Source organism: Hemibagrus wyckioides, linkage group LG21 (assembly GCF_019097595.1).
Source record: "Hemibagrus wyckioides isolate EC202008001 linkage group LG21, SWU_Hwy_1.0, whole genome shotgun sequence".
NCBI lineage: Eukaryota > Metazoa > Chordata > Actinopteri > Siluriformes > Bagridae > Hemibagrus > Hemibagrus wyckioides.
This window is the reverse complement of record NC_080730.1, coordinates 3,148,383-3,172,697: the sequence shown is the minus strand read 5'-3', so window position 1 is coordinate 3,172,697 and position 24,315 is coordinate 3,148,383. Positions and strand designations below refer to the sequence as shown.

Genomic DNA, 24,315 nt, shown 5'->3' with positions numbered 1-24,315 from the left:
GAGTTTTGCTAGGAATTATGACATGCTAATCCTGCTCTTAAGAAAGGTTAGGAAGAGGCTAGCACCACCATGGATTTTTTTTTTTTCTTTCCTGAGGGAAATTTATTTCAGACAGAGTGACCACTGTGTCTGGTTCAGACACCGGCTAATGCTAATCTACTTAGCTACGCTAATCTAATTGTCTAACCAATCCTGTGTGACTTTCACTCGAGTGGAGGTCCTTATTAACGTATGTCATTCGTTCTCTACTTAGTGCTGACCTCGATTATTACGGAAAATTTCTAGAGAAAGGAGAAAATAAATAAAAAAGAAAGGATTAAGAAGAGAGAGTTATTTCATTAAACACAAAATGAAAGTCATTCGTTCCTTTTGCTCTACGGAATTCGTTTGTCTGCTGCTTAAGATAAACGATTTTTGAATCATCAAATTAAATTTTTGGACATTGAATTCATTTAAAAAAGGTGCTTATAGAGTTCTCAAATCCGATTGGTCAGAATACACTCATCCATTTACTATAGTTCTATATTGAAATACATCATTGTTTCTATGGTAACAGCTAATTCACGTTCACCTATATGATGGATGATCCACATAAACAGATTAAAAATAATTGTTGGTGAAGTTAATGTAATAATTATAGAAAGAGCCTCCAGTGTCAGCGCTTGGTAACAGAAGAGTTTGTTCAGTTTGCATTTTTTTGGTAACTCACTGTTTTTTAATGTCTAATAAATGAATATCTAGAGAAATAAAACTTCAGGGTCGTAACCTAGCATGATGACGGGTTACGTTTTTTTCTGTATTTAATAATTTGTGGTCATTAAAAGTGTGAAAATAGTTGTAGTATTATATGAGGAATAAATCACTTCCTGGCATGCTGTTATCACCGCCTGCTTTAGGCACAGCATCAGGCAGAATAACCGGCTCTCCCGAAAGCCAGTGCGGTCATCCGAGCAGACCATCCTCACCGAGCTTGCTGACCTGCAGGCGAGTCGATCTACAGCGAGCGGTGCTGGAGCAAGGCCAAGGAGTTAGTGAAGGACCTCAGAACAATCATCTGAACAACTGACTCTTCCCTCTGGTGTGGTCAGCAAAGCGCGTCCAGTCCCTGAAGAGATAGAGTGAGGATGGACTTCTTCCCAAAGGGCTAATTGGACCCTCAAAACTTAGACCTAGAGCTTGGACATGTCTGAAACAAACTCCCACAATGTCAGCTTGACTTTTACAGAGCATAGATTACACAAAATATACATTTCACACATCTGCACTTTATTTAAAATAGACTTATACTGTTTTACCCACTGATCTTAGATTTTTAGATTATATTAAATATTAAATATAAAAAAGATTTTAAAAAATATATATTAAAATTTGCCTACCTGTATAGAAATAATATATATTTTGTTATATTTAATAAATTATTTAATATAATATTTTATGTTATATTTAATATATTATTTAATATAATATTTTATTTTATAATTTATATTTTATTCAAGATAATATTTTATAATTTATTTTAGTGTAATTTAAATTAATTATTTAATTCATTATTTTAACGCAATATAATTCAATATAATTTCTAGCTATTTCATTTGCACATCGTAATGATTGACAAATCAAATTAGAATTTTGAAAGTAAAATGTCAGCAACGTTTCTTAAATTTGTGATCACAAAATTGATCACTAATTTTAAACCTAATCAATCAGATTCGTAGCCATTTTTCGATTTTCGTGTGTTATTTACAGATTTGCCGAGCCTGAAGTCCTGGGTAAAGCTCGCCGAGAGCCGACGCATCGTTTTTCAGCCCCATTGTGCAAAATCTCTTTTGGTAATAAGCCCCGTGAAGTTGAATCTGCGGTCATGCCGCCCTGTGACTAACCAGAGCGACGAGACCCCCTGATTCAGCATGACCCGCCACATTTGTTTTCCCTTCCCTGAAAAGGAAGAGTGCTTAATTTCTTCTCTGTCTAGTGGATATCTCAAGGGCCTTATTAATTTGCCGAGCGGGACCTGCATGCAAATACGGATCATCAGTGACAGACTTTGCTTAATAACATCAAAGGGAAAGTCGGGAGGGGGAAATAAGGAGCCCGGGAGTGTGCGGGGGATAGAAAAGGAAAGGCAGTGCATAGATACCAAGCTGATTTGCATATATGCTGATGAGAGGATGACTGAATTACTAAACAGTCTGGTTTCTGATAGCGGGCTAAGCCATACAGCTTTGCTCTGAGGGAAGGGAAATCCTTATTCCTGTTGTACTGGGTCAAACATAGTGCACATCCTTCTTCTTCTTTTTTTTTCTTTAAAATGTTTTTTTCTAGATTTATTATTCATTATTATTTCGCTTATTCAGCTGAGGAGAAACAGCCTGGAGTGTCAGATATAGGAATTTTGTAAAATAGAAAATCCTGTGAGAAATGAGGAGAAATAAAAACAGCATGGTGGATATGCGTTAGGTTTTTATTAAATATATCACAGTTAAAGTGACTGAAGTCAATTATTTCCTCAGTTCCATTGTCTGGGTGTCTGTGAAATTTCATGCATTTAGTTGACTGGATAACGGAATAAATGAGCAAGTGTTCCTAATAAAGTGGACACTGATGGTATTTATTTATTTATTTATCACTTAATTGTTTTTGTCTGTTGGTGTCCATCTGGTTGATATTGAACGCCGTGGACGGGATGTGTAATATATACGGCGTGTATGCACGGTCATGCCAGTGCCTCATGAATACGTAATTCATATGTGCATTTATAAATCGGCTGATATTTGCATATCAAATAATGTTTGAGTTGCTTTTCTTTGCTGTTTGCTTTATCCTCCGGATGTCACCACATTCGCACGTGCTCACGTGAGCGGCTGCATCGACGTCTTTAAAAATAAAGAAGAGAAATGTGAGTGTTTTTAAAGGTGTTCCGTTAAAGGTTGTTTTGGTTAGTGAGGGTATTATTCAGTTGAATCGATTTATTTAATCTTATTTAATTTAATCAATTTAAATTTTATTTAATGTAAATTTAATGTACAAATTTTGATTTATTTAATTTCCCTTCCCTCATTTTATTTTTATTTATACTTTCATTGTGACTTCAACTGTTTAATGTATATTTTAATGTTTTCTTTCTTATATTTTCTTTTGTATTTTGTGTTTATTTATACAAAATCACACATTAGTCTATTATTTAAGTGAATAAGTGCATTATTTATGAACAATAATTACATTTCTGCTGGTTCTGTTGCTTCTCCAGTTCTACAAATTCTACTGGTTCTGATGGTTCTGCCAGTTATGCAAATTCTACTGGTTCTTTTGGTTCTGCCAGTTCTGCAAATTCTACTGGTTCTGTTGGTTCTCCAGTTTGGGAAATTCTACTGGTTCTGATGATTCTGCCAGTTCTGGAAATTCTACTGGTTCTTCTGGTTCTGTTGGTTCTCCAATTCTACAAAATCTACTGGTTCTATTGGTTCTTCCAGTTCTGCAAATTCTATTGGTTCTGCCAGTTCTCCAGTTCTGCAAATTCTACTGGTTCTGATGGTTCTGCAAGTTCTGCTGGATCTGAGAGTTCTGCAAATTCTACTGGTTCTATTGGTTCTATCAGTTTTGCAAATTCTACTGGTTCTGCCAGTTCTGCAAAATCTACTGGTTCTATTGGTTCTGCCAGTTCTGCTGGTTCTATCAGTTCTGCTGGACCTGAGAGTTCTGCAAATTCTACTGGTTCTATTGGTTCTGCAAGTTCTTCTGGATCTGCTGGTTCTGACAGTTCTGCAAATTCTACTGCTTCTGACAGTTCTGCAAAATCTACTGGTTCTATTGGTTCTGCAAGTTCTTCTGGATCTGCTGGTTCTGACAGTTCTGCAAATTCTACTGCTTCTGACAGTTCTGCAAATTCTTCTTATTCTATTGGTTCTGCCAGTTCTGCAAATTCTACTGGTTCTATTATTTCTTCCAGTTCTGCAAATTCTATTGCTTCTTTTGGTTTCACCAGTCCTGCACAGTTTTGCAAGTACTGCTGGTTCTGTCAGTTCTGCAAACTCTAATTGTTATGCAGGTTCCCCCAGTTCTGTTAGTCCTGCTGGTTTTGCAGGTTCTTTCGGTTCCGCCAGTTGTGCAGCTGAAGTGTAGTAATCGCAGTGTTTCCAGCTTCATACTCTGATCAATTACGATCCACAGGTGAGAGATGTTTCCCGGCCCAGATGATATGATGGTCTGGTCTAGCCTCAGGGAGAAACACAGACAGCTGAAAATTGGAAGTGGGACACCGTGGACGCCAGTGGCATGTTCCTGGGTTCCATTATAATGGTGGGGACATGGGTGAGGATGATGATGATGATGATGAAGGATACACACACTGATCCCCAAGTCATTGCGAGACCACTGATGGCAGTGTTTGAACTTTATTTGCACTCCTTGGTGCATACAGGAGAGAGTATTGCTCTTTGAAAAAAGTACAGAAAGAACATTTTTTATATTTATTTTTTTATCCCTATATACAAGTGAATGACTCACATCCATCCCTTTATCTCTTGCTGTTCTACAGACACTGTCCAGATCAACACCTTTATTGCAACAACCCTGATGATGCACATGAAAATACCCTGCATTCGATCCGATCGCTAAATAATTAAAATCGATTGAATTCATCGTTATAAACCCGTTAAGACGCATAAATCACCCATTATTATAATTATTACAAAATTAAATAATACATCTTAAATCTCCAAGACAGTATGAGTGACGATTATTTCCACATGAAGGTGTGTGTAAAACCACTAAAACCTCTTCGATATTTCTGCAAAGGTGATATTGTTTATTATGATCAATTATTTAATCACCATATTAATTACCACATCCCTGCAGTTATTAGTAAAACCCGGACTCTCGTATCACGCTGAGTTGAATCGATGAGCTTTTCATTCCTTGTTTCTCTCCGGAGGAACTAGTTCTAGTCGGACAGTTTCCTATGCTTTTTAAATCAGCAGACAGAACATAAGCGCGTTCAGCGCAATCAGTGACAGGCTGGGAAAAAAAAGAACGTCACAAACGACCTTTAAGTGGCTGATATTCGCATAATTAATTAGTCTATGAAAAAGCCAAAGATATCAGTGTCAAAGGAATGCAGAATGTATTTTTTTTTGTAGGGTTTCTAAAGTATTTGAAAAGCAAACATACAACAATAACAGCCAAAAAAATGTTCCCTCCTAGCTCTCCACTGACATTTTGTTTTGTGGACATTTAACGACATACTTTTATTTCCTTCGTTATGCAAATTGGGACTAATTTTGTGGCTAATTTAATCATTATTCCCAGTACATCATACTTTTCTGTGCGATCTTTGCTAAGAACTCTTCTTAGATTCTAACTTATACACTTATTTTTATTATTATTATTATTTATTTGTTTTTTATCAATGCTGTTTAGGTTGTGAAGTGCTCCTTTTCTCATCTATACATTTAAGAAAAAAACAAAAGCTTCCTTTATATACACCAATATTGAAATGATCCGCCGTCTTTAAGGCAGGCCATCCGTTCATTTACAGAAAGAAGAAACAAAAAAACAAACAAAAAATAATAATAATAAAGTCCAAGAGATTATTGTAGAAAGAATGCAGGGATTTTCCTGTAAAAAAAAAAAGAAACATAAAGAAAAAAAAAAAACAGAAATCCAGTGCCGAGGTTGAAACCCTTGGAGTTTCGAGTCCTCTTGAAGTTCTCTTTCTAAAGGAGAGTCTTTAAGAGTTCGTAACACATGACCCGAACACACACACATCAGATGATTATGTACTTATATTGACACGGCGGGCGATTATACGTGCACCGAGGGCACGCTCTGGTTTAACACCTGCGCTCGCATCACCTGGACGCTGGTCATGATCTTCTTCTGATGACCCATCAGCGTAACCCCCAGCTTCTGGATGTCACTGTGAGGAGATCAGGACAGAGGATCTGAATTAACATAGGATTATACTAAAAAAAAATACTATCAATAATTGAATTGAATGAACTGATATGTTCATAAGAGTACTATAATGCATTATAAGTTGTCATAACCATGACGTAAACCGGTTATACAGCTTCATGAATTGCTGATAGTTACCTTCGGCGGCATGGGATGCTAACTGTTATGACCGCTGACAGAAATGTTATTACAGTTAGAAAATTTCACGCACGACATAGTTAGAAATGTTTTATAACAGAGGTTATATGTACTTTATAAATGCTGTTATAGGAAAGAGCTCTAACACCACAGGTGCTTACTGTCTTCTTTATAAAATCTTTCTTTTTCATTTCTGAGTAAATAACAACAAACTGTTTTTAAATCCGATATGACCGTCTGCGTACACGTCATCGTTCATAATGCATAATAAGATAGTGTCACTTTTTTTTTCTCTGTAAGTGTCAATGCTTTATGAATTATGACATGCTTTATGTCATGATTCATAATTATGAGTTATGAATCATGACATAATCTAATTGTAATCATTGTTTCCTTTTAATGTTCGAAAGAACAAATCGCCACAAATGAAAGCATCGTAAACCCTACATAGACATGACTTATGCTGTTTATTACGCTCGGTCATTCGTTTAAATTCATTTATAATGTATACATGATTCGTGTTATTTTTCTCTCATTTCAGTTCTGCTTTAAGGATGTTGAAAAATAACCCTATAGCTTAGCCGTTACTATGGAAACATCCATCCATCTTCTCTACCCGCTTTATTCCTAATTAGGGTCACAGGGATCTGCTGGAACCTATCCCAGCACACATTGGGGTGAAAGGCAGGGGTACACCCTGGACAGGTCACCAGTCCATCACAGGGCCACACATATAGACAGGCAACCACACACACACTCACACTCACTCCTCTGGGCAATGTAGAATTACCAATCCACCTAATGTACATGTTTTTGGACTGTGGGAGGAAACCGGAGTACCCGGAGTAAACCCAGGGGGAACATGCAAACTCCACACAGGATTCAAACCCAGGACCTTCTTGCTGTGAGGCAACAGTGCTAACCACTCAGTCACTGTGCACTGTGCCCTTCATGTGCAATATATATATACATATATACAATATTATAAAATATACAACAGTTAATGTATAAAATTTACAATAGGTGTATTTTGTTGACTGATATCTAAGAAACTCATTCTCGTGATTTCTTAGTCCACTCCTTGGTCATGTCTATGCAATAACTTATTCCTTTTAGCCTCTTAGGTTATTCTCTTAGATGTTTATATTCTTCAGCCCATTTTCTCTCTCTCTCTCTCTCTCTCTCTCTCTCTCTCTCTCTCTCTCTCCTCTCTTGAAGCTAACAGGATTAATATACACCAAAAAAAGGAAGCATTAAAAGCATCAAGAAGACTGGGTGAAAAACGTGAAGCTACAGCTTTACCTCTGCCTTTTAACTGTATTTTATTATTTTTAACACGCTCATTTTCTCTTCATTAATATGCAAATATTTTCTGGGGTTTTTTTTGCCCCGCCTCCCAGCGTTAAAAGCAGCTGGATGAAACTCCACAAGAATGTTTCAGCACTTTATTTTTTTTAAAGCTTGACCTTCTGGTGAACTCCTGAAGAAATCATAAATAAATTCTTTCTGATCTTTCATCCATCATGCGATTTGGAGCAGAGGGAGAATTTCTCTTGTGTTGAGTTCAGGCTGAAAATAAATCTTTGTTGCCATGACAGTTTATATAACCCGATGTCCCCCTCCCCCCCAAAATTTTCTATTATACTTAATTTATTTATTACTGTAATGATACACTCTAATTATCCATATTCATTTGCTTCATGAATACATTCATAACGTGTTATAACACATTCATATGCATTATGAACACATTAATAACATGTAACACATTCATATGCACTACAAACACGTTCATAGCATGTTAGAACATACATATGCATTATAAACACAATAATACCGTTATAACACCTCCATAAGCACTATAAACACATTCCTAACATGTTACAACACATTCATATGCACTATGAACGAATTATAGTTTATAGCAATGTTTATGATGCATTTTTACATTGTTAACAGAATGTATTATTAGCACTGTTTATAACACATTATATCAATACCAAAAGAATTCAGTCCCAGTTTTATAACTGCTTGGTTTCTTTGGTAATGATGTTATAATGCGTTATAAGCACCACTTCTAATTCATTATGTTATTCATTAATAGATCATAATAGATATTGCTACAAACTGTAATGTAGTTTTACAACGTAAATACTTATAGCATGTGTATAACACCTTATGAATGCTTTATAATATGATATCATCCTAGTTCATTATTAAGTGAAGATGGCTCTATAATAAACTATGAAAATGTATTATTCTGTCTAGGTACATATCTTAATTTGCATTATGACTCATGATAGTGTTCATAACACATTCATTCACTATTACTTCCTTGCATAAAGCACTGGGGCTTGCAGATATAATACAGGATTCATAATGCATAATAAGATAGCTATAAAGTGTAATTCTTGGTTATTATAACAGCCTTATGAAGTCATTATGATGATTGTGTGATCATTGTTCATTACAGGAAATATGTTTGAAATAGCAAACTGCGACAAATAAAAGTGTCCTAAACCTTACATAGAAACGACTTATGCTATTTATTACAATCCGTCATGCGTTTAAATGGATTTATAATGTCATGTATACAGGGTTGGTGTGATGTGTTACTCTTGTTATTTTATTTCTGCTTAAGCACATAGAAAAATAAGTGGAGTTCGCCGTGTATGTATATGTACGGCATATGTAGCGTTATAACTCACTGTTGATTCATGCTCATCACGTGACCGAGTGTGTGATAGCCTCCTGCAGCAAAGTGGTTTTTGTAGCGGCCCATCTTGATGGTGTCCAACCAGTCGTTCACCGATCTGCAGGTTGTGAAATCAGGAATGCTTCTGTTCATCAATGCGCTGTTCAGTCTGAGAGAGGGAGAAAGAGAGAGAGAGAGAGAGAGAGAGAGAGAGAGAGAGAGAGAAGTACGGAATGAGGGAAAGCTTTGAAATGCAACCAACTCAGGCAGAAAATCAATACAAGATGAAATGATGGAGAAGTGCAGGAGGTAAGACCTGATTGTGAAGAGAGAGAGAGAGAGAGAGAGAGAGAGAGAGAGAGAGAGAAAGGCTGGTTTTGGGTAGATTAATGTAGGGATGAAATCCTCCTGCGTCGTCACTTTGCTCCCCATCATGATATGCATCGCCGACCCTTTGGCGCATGAGCAATTTATACAAGTCCAATTGCAGGACACATGGCTCCGGCTCTAACCCTCTATGAGTCTTTTGATTCGGTGTGGATCAATGTCAATATAGAGCAGAGCCCCTTTTACTTAACACAGAACACATCTATTTGAGACGGGCTTATTGGAAAATGTACACTCGGTGTCTGAGAACACCCCTCCCCCCACACCCACCGCGCCCCCCCCCCCCCTTTTTTTTTCTTAAGACGAGTTGGGTTATTCCCAGGCATGGAGGAGAAAACTTTCTCGCCGCAAACTTTGTGTGCCTTCAATAATGGATCATATCTGTCACAAACAGAGCGCATTTGTTGAACAAATCCCTGCGAAAAAAGAAAAAAATAATAGGGCTGTGTATCGATTGACCGGCTCTCTACCTGCACAATGTGTCCATTGACTTGAGGTTCTCTGGGTTGCGGATAAGCTTGTCCAGCACCGTGACGATCTGGCAGAACCTGGGCCTTTCGCTGCGCTCCTTCTGCCAGCAGTCCAGCATGAGTGTGTGGAGAGCAGCGGGGCAGCCCATCGGTGCTGGAAGCCTGTAGCCTTCTTCTACTGACTTTATGACCTGCACACACAAACACCAAGAACTCAGCTTATAACATGTTCATAAGCCGTTCACAGATGCCTAATCCTCTATAATTCATAAATTAATTGATTTCATTCCCTTCACACACTAACAAACACACATTAGTGCACGGATGATATCATTTTGTTGATGCTTTATAATAACCTCAGCTTATAACATGCTCATAAGCCGTTCATAGATGCCTAATCCTTTTTAACTCATAAATTAATTGATTTCATTCCCTTCACACACTAACAAACACACATTAGTGCACGGATGATATCATTTTGTTGATGCTTTATAATAACCTCAGCTTATAACATGCTCATAAGCCGTTCACAGATGCCTAATCCTTTTTAACTCATAAATTAATTGATTTCATTCCCTTCACACACTAACAAACACACATTAGTGCACGGATGTTATCATTTTGTTGATGCTTTATAATAACCTCAGCTTATAACATGCTCATAAGCCGTTCACAGATGCCTAATCCTCTTTAATTCATAAATAAATTGATATCATTCTCTTCACTCACAAAGACACAATATTAGACTTATGTTCTAATTTTGGTGATTGCTTTATGATAACCTCAGCTTATAACATGTTGACATAAGCCATTCATAGACACCTATTCCTTTTCAAGTCATTAATTTACTGACATTTACAGATGCCTAATTCTCTTTCATTCATAAATAAATTGATTTCATTCCCTTCACACACAAACAAAGAAAAATATTGGACTTACGTTTGAATTTTGTTGATGCTTTATAATAAGCTCAATTTATAACATGTTCATAAGCCATTCATAGATGCCTATTCCCCTTCACATCATAAATATACTAGAGTTTATCACCTAAACACAGAACCAAATACACACTAAAGCATTTCTGCTCTCATTTCGACGATGCTTCATAATAACCTCATCTTATAACATGTTCATAAGCCTTTAATAGATGCCTATTCCCCTTCACATCATAAATATCCTAGCGTTTATCACCTACACACAGAACCGAATACACACTAGAGCATTTCTGCTTTCATTTCGACGATGCTTTATAATAACCTCATCTTATAACATGTTCATAAGCCATTCATAGACGCCTATACCTTTTTAAGTCATACATAAACAGATTTTTTTAATCTACACACAGAACACACTAGTATACTTATGCTCTCATTTCGGCAATGCTTTATAATACGCTCAGCTTGTAAGATGCTCATAAGCCATTCATAGAGGCCCAAATATTTTTAATTCATAAATAAAGTGATTTTATTCCCTTCACACACTAACAGAGACACAATAGTGCAAGTATGCTCTCATTTTGGTGATGCTTTATAATAAGCTCAGCTTACAACATGTTCATAAGCCGTTCAAAAATGCTTTACTTTATTACCTACACACAGAAACAAAGACATAATATTGCACTTATATTCAAATTTTAGTGATGCTTTATAATAACCTCAACTTATAACATGTTCGTAAAGCATTTATAAATGCCTAATCCTCTTTAATTGATAAATAAATTGATTTTATTACCTACATTCAAGCAAACATACATTAGTGGACTAATTCACTGTTTTCATTTTGTTGATGCTTTATGATAACCTAAGCTTATAACATGTTCATAAGCCTTTCATAGATGCCTAATACTCTTTAAATCATATTTGAACTGACTTTATTACCTATTTGGATAAGATTAGTGAATGCAGTAATTCTTAGGCTTATAACATGAATAAGGACAGGTCATGTACTCACATCTCTGTTGGTGAGGTTCCAGTATGGCCGCTCTCCATAAGACATCACCTCCCACATCACCACTCCGTAACTCCACACGTCGCTGGACGAGGAGAACTTACGGTATGCAATGGCCTCGGGGGCTGTCCAGCGGATCGGGATCTTTCCACCCTGCCATGCACAAAAAGCTGCTGTGTCATAAAGTGTCTTTAAACTCACTGAAATGGAGTAATAATCTGCTTCAGGTCATGTTTATAATGATCTGCAGTATGACCACTCTTATACATTTAAAAGGCATTATAGGCATCGCATTATTTATGAAAACACGTTACAGCTGATGTCATAATGCATTACGGAATGCTAATATGATCTATTATACCGTAAGTAGTGTTCATAACTGCCAGCAACAAGGAATCTGAGCTGATCTTGTTATAATGCATTATAAGACCTGATTTTTTTTTTCTTGAACAAGTGGCTGATCTCTTTGGTATTGGTGATAAAAAAATAATAATCTTTGTAAATCACTGAATAAACCCATTATAACCTTTGCAATGACCTGTAATGCATTTTCCTTAAACAAAAACTATAACAGTGTTTATAATGCATTATGGATACATTTTATGAATGTGTTCACAGGCCATTGTGCATACAGTACAGCTTCTGTAGAAAGTGTTGCCATAATACATACAACCAAATGTATCACACATGCTAATGTTTGTAATAGCTTAAAACACTGCATTATAAACAGATTATGAGACTTTATACTCTTTTTTTTAACTCACAGTGGTTGTGTAAGCGGCATCTGGGTCGTCCTCCAGCACCCGAGACAGACCAAAGTCTGAAACCTTGCAGACCAGATTGCTGTTGACCAGGATGTTCCTCGCAGCCAGGTCCCGGTGGACGTAACCGAGATCCGACAGATACGTCATCCCGGCAGCGATGCCTCGGAGGATCCCAACCAGCTGAATGATGCTGAACTGACCATCGTGTCTCTGTTAGGACAGAAATATCCAGGTGTCACGGAAACACCACTTCCGGTCCTATTTCCTTCCTCGTCCTCAGCTCGCGTGTGTCATTTATAGTCCCTTGTCCTGGATTTCCTAGTTTTCCCATCATCCCCTGTGTTCTAGTTTTGCAATACTGGTCTTGGTTGTCAGGATTCTGACACTTAGCCTGTCTCTGTGCTGACTCATGCTATAGATACAGCTAAGCTTAAAAACTTGTAACAGATTAAATAACAATAATAATACTAATAAAATAATTGTAACTATTTGTACCAGTATCCTGGGGTTCCAGTCCACCAGCAGAATGGAAATCATCTTTTCAATCAGTTTAAACTAATGAATGATGTTCAAGCATGTGTTTTAGACGTGTGTTTGTCCCTCTGTTGAAGAACCTTACACAGAATTTTCCTGGTTGAAGATCAAATTTGTGCTGTTTTTTTAGATGAAGAAGCATCTTGGATCATCTCAGAGAGCAGAAATGGGTTTGAGATCAACATTTAATTTGAAGATACAAACACTTTTCTGGAAAAAAATTAACCAGTTTTTGTTTCTTAAGAACTCTTGTATGAATATATCACTCCTAGTAGGCTAGGGAAAAACAGAAATCCTGAAGGTCCTGAGTGTCTACTTTCATATGAGCTTCATATTAACCACCACTGTGGAGTGGTCATTCTTATCTGTGTTATCTTCCTTCTGAATATAAAATCGTTTCCATGATGACCAATAGGCAGCTTGTAATCACAGCCATTTCCTGTGTGCACGGTTTGGGATTTTGTAAAGGATGTCGTATAGAGCCACAGAGAAGCTCACGTCTCTGGGCGCAGTCTGGAACACGACTTCATTGTGGAGTCATTTGGATAATTGCAGCAGGTAATCTAAGAAAGTCTTTTTTCATTAACCTTGTTTTGCTCTCTAAAGAGACTAATGTGCTTTTATAGTGTTCCAGGGCATCAGGTTTCACAAATGAAACACCGGGTCATATTGAACAGAGCTCAAATGATATAAAAGGTTATGGCTGTATTTACCTTCTGAATGGATCAGGTTATCATTTTACATTTTGTTTCAGATGTGTACCAGCGGGCAGCACGGTGGCTTAGTGGTTAGCACTGTTGCCTCACAGCAAGAAGGGTTTGAATCCCGGGTATGAACAGGCAGGGGCCTTTCTTTGAGAGTTTGTATGTTGTGCCATGCCTGCGTGGGTTTACTCTGGGTATTCCGGTTTCCTCCCACAGTCCAAAAACTTGTACATTAGGTTGATTGGTAATTCTAAATTGTCCATAGGAGTGAGTGTGAGTGTGTGTGGTTGTCTGTCTATATGTGTGGCCCTGTGATGGACTGGTGACCTGTCCAGGGTGTACCCCTGCCTTTCGCCCCAATGTGTGCTGGGATAGGCTCCAGCAGATCCCTGTGACCCTAATTAGGAATAAAGCGGGTATAGACAATGGATGGATGTGTACCAGCTTCTGAAGATTAATTTTTTTTACTATAAACTGTATAGTTCTGAAAACTACAGTCTTCATAACCTGCAATATTTTCTTCATTTTGTTTGTATTTCCACTGCAATTATTCCATAAAAAACTCAAGCCCTTTAAATAAATAAATAAATAAATAAATTTATTAATTAATTTAAAAAAAAACTTGTAAAGATTTCATTCTGTAGTTTTCGATATCTTTATCCAGACCAATTGTCCGGTCTTCACTGCACAGCATCTCCTTCCTCCTTGCTAATTAAAAATCTAAAAAAATTTGCATACAGAAGAAAAAAGTAATAGATATTCATACAAGAACGTATTTAAATTATGCACAGAATGTCAACTTATATATATAAAATATAGAAATAAGTAACAAAACAAGTAGGTAAATAATAGCTAATGTTAGCTAATAATAATAGTGGAATGCCCTCACTTAGAAATTTTCGCTTTAAGAATTAAAATTTTGCAAGAAGTTTGCATCGGCATACAAAGCATTCCCGAATCGATCCGAACGCTGGCTAAGTCGCGTGTATGTCCGGGAGCTGTTGAACACTTGTTTGCGGCAGTGGAAAGCCAAGCGAAGCCAACCGAAGTGAGTTTATGCATTTTACGATTTTTTTTCCATCAGTGAAAGCTGTTTGGAAAGAGTCACCCCACGATACCAACGTTGTCTTCGGCATATGTGCAAAAGCTAGGTGATTTTTCGGGTGTTTTTTTGTTGACAGATGGGTGGCGTGGGTGGTCTGTTCTATTTTTAGCCCAAGCTTGATGGCACGACTTCCTGTGAGGAGCCTTGACATGGAATGCTTGGCTTGGGTCAGTTCTTTGTAAGCAGTCATACAGCTTCATATTGGTAATACTGGTCATATTTTTGGGTGGCTGGAACGGATTATCTGAATTTACATTATTTCTTATGGGAAAATTTGTTTCGCAATACAAACTTTCACCTTAAGAACTCGCCTCCAGAACGAATTAAATTCCTATGCTGAGATATTTTCAACTCAGTACATAGCAATATGTTTGTTTACACATAATGGACATAATATCAATATTTAAACGCTACTTAAAGCCATAATCACTGTGAAGTTTTGGGGAAATATACTTTCTTTACCACATAATGTATTAAAGTAGAGCCATAAAAATTTACACACCCTTAAGAATGAATCCAGAGAGCCGTTCTCCATGTACTCGGTGATGATCATTACAGGTTTACCTGATAGATAGATAGATAGATAGATAGATAGATAGATAGATAGATAGATAGATAGATAGATAGAATAATATATAATAAACAAACATATTCATTATAAAATATAATATTTGGTATATATATATATAAAATAGAATAACGTATTGTGAGTATTGCCTTCTTAGGATTCTGTTGTACTTTATAGTATTTACTCAGTAAGGCTTTAAAAGGAACAATTATAATTATAATATAGTAATATATTATCTTGATGACAGCGCTTACTTCGTGTCACTACTCCCTCCAGACGGATGACATTGGGATGGTCAAACTGGGCCATGATGCTGGCTTCGCTCAGAAAATCTCGCCTCTGTTTCTCAGTGTAGCCGACCTTCAGAGTCTTCAGGGCCACGGGGACGTCTCTCTTCCCGGGCAGCCGCATACGGCCGTAGCACACTTCCCCGAACTCTCCTGTAGCACGGATAGTCACGCTGCTCTACTTTTATTCCAGACATTTGTCATTTATAACATCATTAAACATATGATACAAGAGCTGCAGCAGGGTCCAGAAGTCAGGCTCATGATTCAGAGCTGTATTTTATTTATTTATTTATTTATTTATTTATTTATTTATTTATTTATTTATTTACGTTAATGCTGAAGAGCTGATAAATTTTAAGTTATATCGATTAAACTTTTTTCTTCTTGTTGTTATTAAAGTAAAATAAATTGAATATTGTAGCAACAGTAATGTTTAATTAGGCACCCAAGTGAAAAAAAAAGAATGAATACTTTTTTTTTTAAAAAAGAGAAAAACTGGAAATTGTTATAAAAATAAATAAATAAATAAAAAAAATGAATAAATAAATAAAAAAAAATCTTCTTTTTTAGAAAGAAGAAAACAGATATAATGATTTTTTTTCATTATTAATATCCATTTGAATAATTTCTGTGAAAGCCAAAATAAATGAACACTAAATAAATAAATTAAATAAATAAATAAACAAAAAAACATTATCTTTTTTAGAAAGATGAAAACAGATATAATAGTATTTTTTTCATTATTAATATCCATTTGCAATAATATCTGTGAAAGCCCAAATAAGTAAATAAATATATATATATATATATATATATATGCATATATATATATATATATATATATATATATATATATATATATATATATAGACATATATCTATAAATAAATGTATTTTCTTCTTTTATTTTGTCCTAAGGGTATGTAAAATGTTTTGCATTAAACTGTACACCGTGGAAGAATAAATTCATTTCCATATTTTTAATTTAATACTTCAGAGACTTCTCAAAACAGCTTAAACGTATTTGTCTATATTTTAAATAAGATATAATGAAATAATGGTTATGGTGTCTGATCTAAAGTATTAGTTTGTGCTAAAAGATTGCACAAAAAAAAGTGGACTTTTTGGACCCGGCTGAACTTATTGAACTTAATCATACAGAAACAGGCTTATTAGGAGCGACGGATCACAGAAGAGTCCGTATTATCTGTCTGGTAATGCGTCTGATTAGCACATTAGCATTCCCCTCACACTCACAGGGCTGAAAAATGGCGAGGGTAAATCTCAGTATGCATTTACTGTCACAATCCAAACATACCTGACCCAATAATTTTCTCAATTTTGATCCGGGAAGCTTCAATTTCTCTGGCAAACTCGTGGACAGCCTGGCATGGGTCCTCGTATGTGTGGGGATCAATATAAAATCTGGCTTCTGGAAATGATACTAGAATAAACAGAATTAGCATTTGGTCACATATTGCAGGATAAAAGCGGTTTTCAATCACAGTAATAATCACTGGAGAGACCAGGGAGCAGCCGGGGCTGAATATTGGCTTCTCAATCCAAATTTATTGAAATTTTTTATTTATTTATTTTATTATTATTATTGTTGTTGTTTGTTTTTACCATGGCCATTCTGGTAATGCATCTTCTCTTCGTCGGAATCCTGGAAAGCCTTGCTGTAACCGCAATGTCTGGAGAAAAAGTAAAAAAAAAATTGTCATTGTATTTCATGCTAGAAAACGTTTACGTCATATGGAAATAAAATATTAATCCCTTCTTGCACTAGCTAAAATGATGATATTGTATTAAAACTGCTTGAGGAAACAAACCAATGATTCATTTCTGTCACATTTCTGATGATTGAGATATGAGACAAATGCTTGTTCACATTATTTAGTCTATAAAATGATCGTTAGACGTAAACGTGAATGGAATTCTATGAAAACTTACTAATTATTAAGTTAATATTCAAGAACTTAGTCCTATTTGTTGTGATGCTATATGAAGAGCTGATAGATCAAAATAACAAGATGTTAACTTAAAATAATGAGATATTAAATAGAATAATAACATCAAAAAACTGAGATAGAATCTCTAAATGATGCACAGTATATTAAAATAAAAGTGAAAAAAATATAAATAAAATGAAAATAAACAAAAATAAAAAGATGGAGTTATGTTTCGAAATAATAAGATAATAACTTTCAATAAGAAATATTACAATTAAATATAAAAAAAATTAAAATAAATATTAAATATTAAAATAATAGCTGATAATTTCTCGAAATAACAAGATAACTCGAAATAAGGATGTAATATATTGAAATAATGAGAGTGAGATAAGAAAATATTAACTAAAATTATTTTCATGAATTAGAAACACTAAGGTAATAGCTGGAAATAGGAAATAGAAAGGAGTAGAAATAATAAGAGCTGGTCACTAAACTGCAGGGTAATAATGTGGAATGAACTTAGTTAATAACTTACAAATTAAAAGGAGTTTTCAAAATATCTTGTAATAATTGGCTATTGTTGGCTAGAATGAAAAAATCTTGAAATGTTATGAACTAGGATAGAGATATTAAGTAAAAGGTAATGATGTAATATCCTGCAATAATGACAAAAACATTTTTTTTAAAAACATTAATGAAAAAATGAGATAATATCTTGCCATAATGAGTCATTAAGTCAAAATCTGAGATATTTCACTTAGAACAATGAGATAACTGAAATTTTGTAACACCTAGCTATTACACTGATAAAGTAATGAGAAAATAATGAGACAATATTAACGATGTCATGAAATAACAATGATGCAATATTTTAAAACAAATAATGAATTAATATTTTGAGTTAATACGTAAAAAAATCTGAGATATTTGTTTTGAGTAATGACTTGTAATACCGAGGTATTACACTGATATTATGACATAATCTCATAAAAAATAATGAGATAATAACAGGATAGTAGCAAGAAATTAAGTTATTAAGAATGAGATAATATCTTGACATGTCAAAATACAAGATATTCCGTTTAGAACAATGAGATAACAAATTCTGCAGTGCCAAGGTATTACACCGATACTTTGAGATAACCTCATGAAATAATAAGACAATAAACTCAAAGTAATGACAATATCATGAAACGATGAGTTGAAATAAAGATATAATAACAAGATAGTAGCAAGAATACGTCATATATTACAAGATATATTGTTTAGAATAATGAGATAACTGAAATCGTGCAATACCAAGGTATTAATGTCCACTGATATTATGAGATAATCTCATGAAATATTGAGATAATAAACTCAAACTAATGACAATATCTTGAAACAATGAGTTGAAATAATGAGATAGTAGTGAGAAATGAAGTTATTAACTCAATATAGCAAGATATTAACTAGAAATCACATTAGAAATGAGGAGATAACTCAGCATAATGACATTGTGCCTTGCTTAGATATTAAATTTAAAATAGATAAAAATGAGATATTTAGTTGATAATGAGATATTCCGAAAAAATAAATCACATCAAATTTATGTTTGTAAAAAAAAAAAGGAAATTAGAAAAAGAAAAGGCAGACAATTCAAAGTACTCCTCTTGCCGTTTTCTGCAGATGAAAAGAGCCAAAAACGTGATGAGCCCCGAGACCAGCGCCATGGAGATCCAGATAATGGTCACAGTGTTGTAACGCAAAGGAGCTGAAAGATGAAGGAAAAATAAAGTCATGCAAATAACAGGGACACAAAAAGGAAAATCGCATCAGATGTACGATATGCAAATTATTAACAAATCATTTTTTTTTAAAGAAATCAAGTCAACCTCTCAACTGTTCCCTGATATTCGGCTGTCAATCATCTTTTATCTCACGGCAATGAAAGGATCAACCGTACCGTTCGGCTAAACCTCCCGAGAACACCAAGTTTTTCTTTTTTTCCACGTGGGTCAGTTACATCAGATATCTGTTATGACCTCGCAATAACCAAAGAGATGATAAGAGCACACTCGGGATTCGGTGCAAGGTGACCCTATAATAAAATCACCATCAATCCGAACCCGACGCTTCCTCGCACCCTTCTGTCCAACATGATGACTTATTGATGTTTCCGGTGTCGCTAGATCGGTACGGCTTTAGAATCCGGATGGGCAGAATAACTGTATCACAGCAAGAAATCCAGTGATAATATTCCCTCTCTGAGCAGTAGACTATTAGCTTTGGCTTCGACTGCTGTGAAACTGAGGCCTAATTCTACATCAGGGCTATTGAATTCGACTGAATTCTATTCTGCTGTGGCTGTACTCTATTCTATTCATATGTGTTGTGTGGTGTTCTATTCTCTTCTACTATATCATTGTAATCGATTGTTTTGCCTTCAATTCTATTCAATTCTATTCAGTTGTGCTGTAAAACAAATTCAAATTTTATTTGTCACATACGAAATCATACACAGTACGACATGTAGTGAAGTGCTTTTTATGACTGTCCTACATTTGAAGAAAGAATTTAAAGTGTGTGGACAAGAAAAGCATAGGGATATAGGTAATTATATATATATATATATAAAAATAGGAAAAATAAAAACTTTAAATTATGAAAAACACCACTAGTTATGTAAAGCCAATTTGTGTATAGGGTATACATATACAAATATATGTGTATATAAAAATATATAAAATACATATATAAAAAAATAAAAGTAAAAGTATGTATATAATGTTAACATAAATAATAAATAATAATAATAATAATATAATAAAATATATAATATAATAATATGATAATGTAATATAATATAATATTTATAAAAATATATAAATTCTACTGTATTGCATTCTATTCTACTGTATTCTATTTTTCCAGATTTTTATTGTAGTGTATTATATTGTGTGGCGTTCTATTCTTTTCTATTGTCGCCTTCAATTCTATTTAATTCCATTAGTTTGTATTCTGTTTGCTTGTATATGCTGTACAACATTCTCCTGTATATGTGTTCTATTTTATTTATATTATTCTACTGTATTCTATTTTTCTAGATTTTTATTGTAGTGTATTATATTGTGTGGTGTTCTATTCTTTTCTATTGTCACCTTCAATTCTATTTAATTCCATTAGTTTGTATTCTTTTTGCTTGTATATGCTGTACAACATTCTCCTGTATTCTACTGTATATGTGTTCTATTTTATTTATATTATTCTACTGTATTTTGCTCTATTCTATTTTGTTGCTTTTTTATTTACTGTATTACATTTTTTAATTTCATATTTTTGCATTCTATTCCACTGTATTCTATTTTTCATATTTGTATTGTAGTGTATTAAACAGTGTGGTGTTGTATTCTCTTCTACTTTATCCCCTTTCCCATTTTTTTTGCCTTCAATTATCTTTAATTCTATTAGGGTTTTTTTTTAAAGCTATTGAATTCTACTGAATTCCATTCTGCTGTATTGTGTGGTTCTACTGTATCATTTTAATAGTTTCTATTTTCTTTAATTCTATTCTTCTGTAATTCTGCTGTGTAACATTCTACTGTATTACATTCTATTCTACTGTATTCTTTTTTTATTGTGTGGTGCTGTATTATGTTCTACTGTATTATGTTATTATATTTTTTTGTTCTCTAATCTCTTTAATTCTATTAGTTTTTTTATTAGGGCTATCGGATTCTACTGAATTCTATTCTGTTGAATTGCATGGTTCTACTGTATTCTTTTAATAAACTCTATTCAATTTAATTCTATTAGTATGTGTTCTATTGAGCTGTATAGCATGCTACTGTATTGTCTTCTATTCTATTTTGTTGCTTTTTGATTTACTGTATTTCATTTTTGAATGTCTTTTTTTTGCATTCTGTTCTACTGTATTCTATTGTGTGGTGTTCTCTTCTACTTTATTCTTTTGATCTATTCTTTTGTCTTCTATTCTCTTTAATTCCATTAGTTTCTTTTAGCGCTATTGAATTCTAATGAATTCTATTCTGCTACATTACGTGGTCCTACTGTATTCATTTAATAGACTCTAATATATTTAATTCTATTAGTTTGTATTGTGTTGAGCTGTCTAGCATTCTAATGTATTGTTTTATTCTATTCAATTGCTGTATTCTAATTAGTTGCGTTGGATTAACTGTATTTCTTTTTTATTTCATATTTTGCATTCTATTCTAGTATATTCTATTTTTTTGTAGTGTATTATATCGTGTGGTGTTGTATTCTCTTCTACTGTATCCTCTTAAGTGATTCTTTTGTCTTCTATTTTCTTTATTTCTGTTAGTTTCTATTAGGGCTTTTGAATTCTCCTGAATTCTATTCCACTATATTGTGTGGTTCTACTGTATGCTTTTAATCGATTCTACTCTATTTAATTATATTAGTTTGTATTCTGTTGCACTGTGTAATATTCTACTGTATTGTATTCTGTTCTACTCTACTCATTTTTTGCTGTCTTCTATTATATATTATGTTATTCTACTGTATTTTACTGTATTCTATTTTATACTTTGTATTTACTTTTGGACTTTTATATTGCATTTGCATTCTATTCTACTGTATTATATATTTAAAAATATTATTTATTGTAGTGTGTTATATTGTGTGCTGTTTTTTGTGTATTCTCTTCAACTGTATCGTTTTAATGGATTATTTTGCCCTAAATTCTACTTAATTCTATTAGTTTGAATTCTGCTGAGCTGTATAACATTCTACTGTATTATGTTCTATTCTATTCTATCCATTTCTGTTGTCTTCTATTCTACCTTATCTATATTATTCTACTATATTTTGCTGCATTCTATTTTTGTTGCTTTTTTTATTTACTTTGTTTGTTTTCATATCTTTCTTGTAGTGTATTATATTGTGTGGTGTGTTGTATTCTCTTCTACTCTATCCTTTTAATCGATTCGGTTGTCTTCTATTCTATTAGACTTTGCACTAATTATAAAGACACTATAAAGACTCTGCATGTTTGGCATGTTAGGTTCTCACCTGGTTTTCCAGTCTGGATCTCCACAGAGGGGCTGAAGCGTCCGCAACCAGCCGATGTCCTGGCCCTGATCTGAAAGATGTAGCTGGTGCCAGGTTTGAGCCCAGACACTTTAGCGCTTGTGGTCTTTGACTTCAGCGTGGAATAGCTCTGCTGCTCCTTGTCCTATGGGAAAAATCCAGGAAATTCCGATTCTTAGAACTTTCAGGTGTCTCGTGGTAACAGGATGCTGTGATAATTCAGCCTGATCAATCTTTTATTAGAGAAGCTATTTTTAAATCTTCAAATTGATGCTAATGAAGATCCCAGCTAAGATCCCAGGACACATTTTTGCTGTCCCAGAATCTTCTCACAAGAACAAGAAGCTTTTTATATTATGATCTTCAACCTCATAAGCAATTGTATGTAAATCTCATTTGCTCTCTGTGTGGTGCCGAACAGTGTTTGCTAATTCCCCCACACAGCTGAGATCCCTCTTGGCCCATTAGGCGGCAAAGCTCCCGGCTCGCTCTGCAATTAACCGCTCCCCAGTGCTTGGCATGGCTCACGCTGTTTGCCGTTCATTGTCACTTTCAATAATCAGACTAAATCGTGACAAACCGCCACCGGTTGGTAATTTCCATTCAATTAAATGAGGCCGCCATCGAGCCATGTGATTGAATTGCACGATCTGAGGCCGACCTCGCCCGTAAACAAACGTGACCCTTCTCTAATGGTTCACTTTATTTGTAAAGCATTTCTTTGGTTTGGATTTGAATGAACATTTTGCTGTTATATTTGTTCAGAAATTATATATTAAACTAGACAAATTTCACATAACGGTAAGTTATCCCACCTTCTCATAATATTTAATATCATACTCCAGGATTACTCCATTGGGCTGCTCAGGTTCATGCCACATGAGGGTGATGCTATTTGTGCTGGCATTCTCTTGACGGATAGCCATCACCTGAGAGGGAGCTGGAAATACAGAAAATGAAGTCAAGGAAATTTCTTTTGGGAATTTTGTTACACGACTTGGCGAAAATCACCATTCAGCAAATCGGCTTTAAGATCTTTAAGCTCTTTGAGTGTCTTAAAATATTCATTGGGTACTTTAGAGGCTTTAGATTTCTAAAGGGTTCTACAGGGAACCCTCTTTGGTAGAAAAACAGTGATGTCAGTTTTACGTTGCAAACAAAAAGACACCTGAAGAACTTGTTGAAGATTTGAAGACCCTAGAGAAAGCAAGTTTTGTCAATTCCTCAACCCGTAATAAAAGTCTCCTACCTGCCTGATTTGTCGTAATGTTGACGACGGTGTAAGGCAGCGGTTCCTTGCTAAAGTGTGTCACGCCGTTCATCACCAGGATGCGGAAGGTGTAATTAGTGTGGGCCGCCAGATTGGCGACGTTCACCCACGGTTCTGTCAGTCCCTTCTGCTGGGGGATGAACTTGACTGAGGTGACTCCTGTTCGTGACACCAATCCACTTCCACCTAAACCTCCACCATTAGCAGCTGTTCCTCCACCGGCATTTCCTTGAGCTCCAACAGCAGCTCCTAACATTCCGTTAACGGAGGTTCCTCCGACGTTGCAGTCCTCACATTGCCCTCCATCCTTTACGCATTTCTGGCACTGCACGTCATAGGTGATATCCGCTCGGCCTCCTGTGTCCAGAGGGGAACTCCATTCCAGGTTAACCGTGGTCCCGTTTACAGATGAAATCACATTAACAGGGGCTGAGGGAGGTCCTGTAGGGACATAAAAGCCAGATAGCTTTAATTACAGGTTAAT

At 35.0% G+C, this 24,315-nt stretch overlaps 1 protein-coding gene across 3 annotated transcripts in view; it reads right to left on the bottom strand.

The window, feature by feature from the left end:
• Nucleotides 1–4,357: 4,357 nt before the first annotated feature.
• The window catches only part of epha8 (eph receptor A8), an 82,733-nt gene continuing 62,775 nt past the window's right edge, over nt 4,358–24,315 (bottom strand). The window contains exons 5-17 of one of the 3 annotated variants that reach the window (XM_058372917.1): nt 23,811–24,272; nt 23,377–23,501; nt 22,544–22,706; nt 19,145–19,262; nt 17,181–17,248; nt 16,873–16,998; nt 15,519–15,704; nt 15,199–15,260; nt 12,354–12,563; nt 11,593–11,742; nt 9,643–9,833; nt 8,799–8,954; nt 4,358–5,914 (exon numbers count right to left, since the gene is read on the bottom strand). In XM_058372917.1, coding sequence (XP_058228900.1) covers nt 5,800–5,914; nt 8,799–8,954; nt 9,643–9,833; nt 11,593–11,742; nt 12,354–12,563; nt 15,199–15,260; nt 15,519–15,704; nt 16,873–16,998; nt 17,181–17,248; nt 19,145–19,262; nt 22,544–22,706; nt 23,377–23,501; nt 23,811–24,272 — 2,132 coding nt within the window. In that variant the 3' untranslated portion in view covers nt 4,358–5,799. The remainder of the gene's footprint in view (nt 5,915–8,798; nt 8,955–9,642; nt 9,834–11,592; nt 11,743–12,353; nt 12,564–15,198; nt 15,261–15,518; nt 15,705–16,872; nt 16,999–17,180; nt 17,249–19,144; nt 19,263–22,543; nt 22,707–23,376; nt 23,502–23,810; nt 24,273–24,315) is intronic. The other 2 variants (XM_058372918.1, XM_058372919.1) reach the window with 2 other exon arrangements.